At 46.6% G+C, this 2,609-nt stretch overlaps 1 protein-coding gene across 1 annotated transcript in view; it reads left to right on the top strand.

Moving 5' to 3' along the window:
• Positions 1-287: 287 nt before the first annotated feature.
• The window catches only part of CA9 (carbonic anhydrase 9), a 17,453-nt gene continuing 15,131 nt past the window's right edge, over positions 288-2,609 (top strand). The window contains exon 1 of the mRNA XM_023203360.1: positions 288-392. Coding sequence (XP_023059128.1) covers positions 288-392 — 105 coding nt within the window. The remainder of the gene's footprint in view (positions 393-2,609) is intronic.

Genomic DNA, 2,609 nt, shown 5'->3' with positions numbered 1-2,609 from the left:
GACTCCGTCTCAAAAAAAAAAAAAAAAAGGAAAGAAAGTAGAGATGGTACCAGGTTTCTGGCTTTTAGGCGGAGGGTGGTGCTATTCACTGAAGGAGAACGAAGAGAAGGTTTGTGGGGAAGACAAATTCAACCTGGGGCCTGTTAAACTTGAAATACTTGTGGGACATCCAAGTGGAGATGTCTTGGGTCTTGTCTATTAGGCAGATGGTTATGGGTCTGACATGGGGAGAGAGTCCAGACTGGGAATACTTGGGTGTCATCAATTTACAGGAGCCATGGGAGTGGATGACACTGCCTTGCAAAGATAAGGAGCAGGATAAGGGCAAAAGCATGAGAGTCTTCAATATGAACTCATCCCTTCCCATCCTGTGCATCCACTTCAGTTCCGCTGTACTGACGGTGGACTAAATGGTGGCCCCATAAAGACACGTCCATGTCCTAATCCCCAAGACCTGCATATGTGACCTTGTTTGGAAAAAGTGTCTTTGCAGATATAATTAGTAAAGGATCTTTTTTTTTTTTTTTTTTTTTTTTGAGACGGAGTCGCTCTGTCTCCCAGGCTGGAGTGCAGTGGCGCAATCTCGGCTCACTGCAAGCTCCACATTCTGGGTTCATGCCATTCTCCTGCCTCAGACTCCCAAGTAGCTGGGACTACAGGTGCCCACCACCACGCCCAGCTAATTTTTTGTATTTTTAGTAGAGACGGGGTTTCACCGTGTTAGCCAGGATGGTCTCGACCTCCTGACCTTGTGATCTGTCCACCTCAGCCTCCCAATAGTTAAGGATCTTGAGATGAGATCATTCTGGATTATGTTGGTGGGCCCTAAATCCAATGACAAGTGTCTCAATGAAAAACACCCAGTGGAGACACAGGGGCAAGAGAAGGCCATGTGAAGTTGGAGGCAGACATAGAGTAATGCAGCTACAAGTCAAGGAATGCCTGGAGCCGCCAGAAGTTAGAAAAGGCAAGGAAGGATTCTTTCCCAGAGCCTTCAGAGAGAGTCCAGCCCTGCCAAAACCTTGATTTCAGACTTCTGGCCTCTACAACTGTGAGAAAATCCATTTCTGTTGTTTTAAGCCACCCAGTTGGTGGTAATTTGTTATAGCAGCCCTTGGAAATGAATAAAGATGGGGAGGTGGCCAGAACTATAAGTCAGCCTCAAGGTTCTATAAGGAATTTGATCAGTCTTTGCCCCCAAGCCATGACTTGGAAGAGGGAGCATTTTCCCTTCTACCCAACCAGTGAATAGTTTCCTCCTCTGCCATGCTGGGATAGGCAGAGACATGTTTTGGTAACATGACCCTTCAGTGTTTGAAAACACAAACCCTCATGAACAAACACTTGGCCTATAATAACCTGGATCAGAGAGGTCCTGATCCAGGTGTGGGGTGCCCTCGTCAGTCAGTCCTGAGTACACTCTGTCCCAACCTGGGGAGACTCAGGAAACAATAACTCAAACCTGTTTGAGGGTTTGGCAGGCTCCCAGCATGATCCAGGATCAGAGTCCACATTCTCCTCTCAGATCAGAGACGAGAGAGACAAGGAGAGAAACGGAGCCGTAGGGAATCGCATTTGGAAAATGAGTGAGCTGTAACAGAGAGCTGGATTAGTCTTTACCACATTCTGTCTTGTATAGGCCTGTCCAATTCAGATATTACCATGTACTTCCATGTGTCAGGGGCCAAGCAAGGTCCAAGCTAAAGACAGAGCTGACCAAGACAATCAGCTGGCCATTCAGAGTGTACCCTGGACCACACTGCCATGGAGAGCTCTGACTTTGGCTCCAGAAATGGCACCCTAGAATCTTAGGCTGATTATATCTGAGGATGACCATTTGGAGGACAACTGTTATTCAGCCATATATATTTTGGTGTACAATATGACAGTCATCTGACAACACAGATGATTTGGAGTGCCACAAAAATGTGGTGTGAGGCCAGGCATGGCGGCTTACGCCTATAATCCCAACCTTTTGGAGGCTGAGGTGGGAGGATCACTTGAGGTCAGAGGATCACTTGAGGTCAAGAGTTCAAGACCAACCTGGGCAATATAGTAAAACCCCGTCTCTACAAAACAAATTAAAAAATTAGCCAGGGGTGGTGGCTTGTGCCTGTGGTCCTAGCTACTCAGGAGGCTGAGGTGGGGGGATCACTTGAGCCTGGGAGATTGAGCCTGCCGTGAGCTATGATGACTCCACTGTACTCTAGTCTGGGTGACAGAGTAAGACCTTGTCTCAATAATAATAATAATGTAAAAAGTTATGTCCTGTTTATGGGATAGCTGTGGTCTGACATGCACAGGTCATTGACAATGAGCTCCTTGAGGGCAGAGACTATATCTTAGTCAATTTGGTATTTCTCAAGCACCTGGCAAGGTAATCTACAAACAGAAAATGTTCAATAATGGCTGTTGAATAAAAGACTGACTCAATCAAGTACTGAGCCCTGCCCTTATGGAGCTTAAGGCCGTTAGAGCAGATAAAATGTCATAAATCACCCTTATATGAGTTAGATGGTGGACAAGGTTATTATTGAAGGCAGGTAAAGAACTGGGTTGGAGGCCGGGCACGGTGGCTCAAGCCTGTAATCCCAGCACTTTGGGAGGCC

The sequence above is a fragment of the Piliocolobus tephrosceles genome, chromosome 14 (genome assembly GCF_002776525.5).
Source record: "Piliocolobus tephrosceles isolate RC106 chromosome 14, ASM277652v3, whole genome shotgun sequence".
In the NCBI taxonomy this organism is placed as follows: domain Eukaryota; kingdom Metazoa; phylum Chordata; class Mammalia; order Primates; family Cercopithecidae; genus Piliocolobus; species Piliocolobus tephrosceles.
Note: the sequence above shows the minus strand (reverse complement) of the source record. Positions and strands in the feature narration are given on the sequence as shown.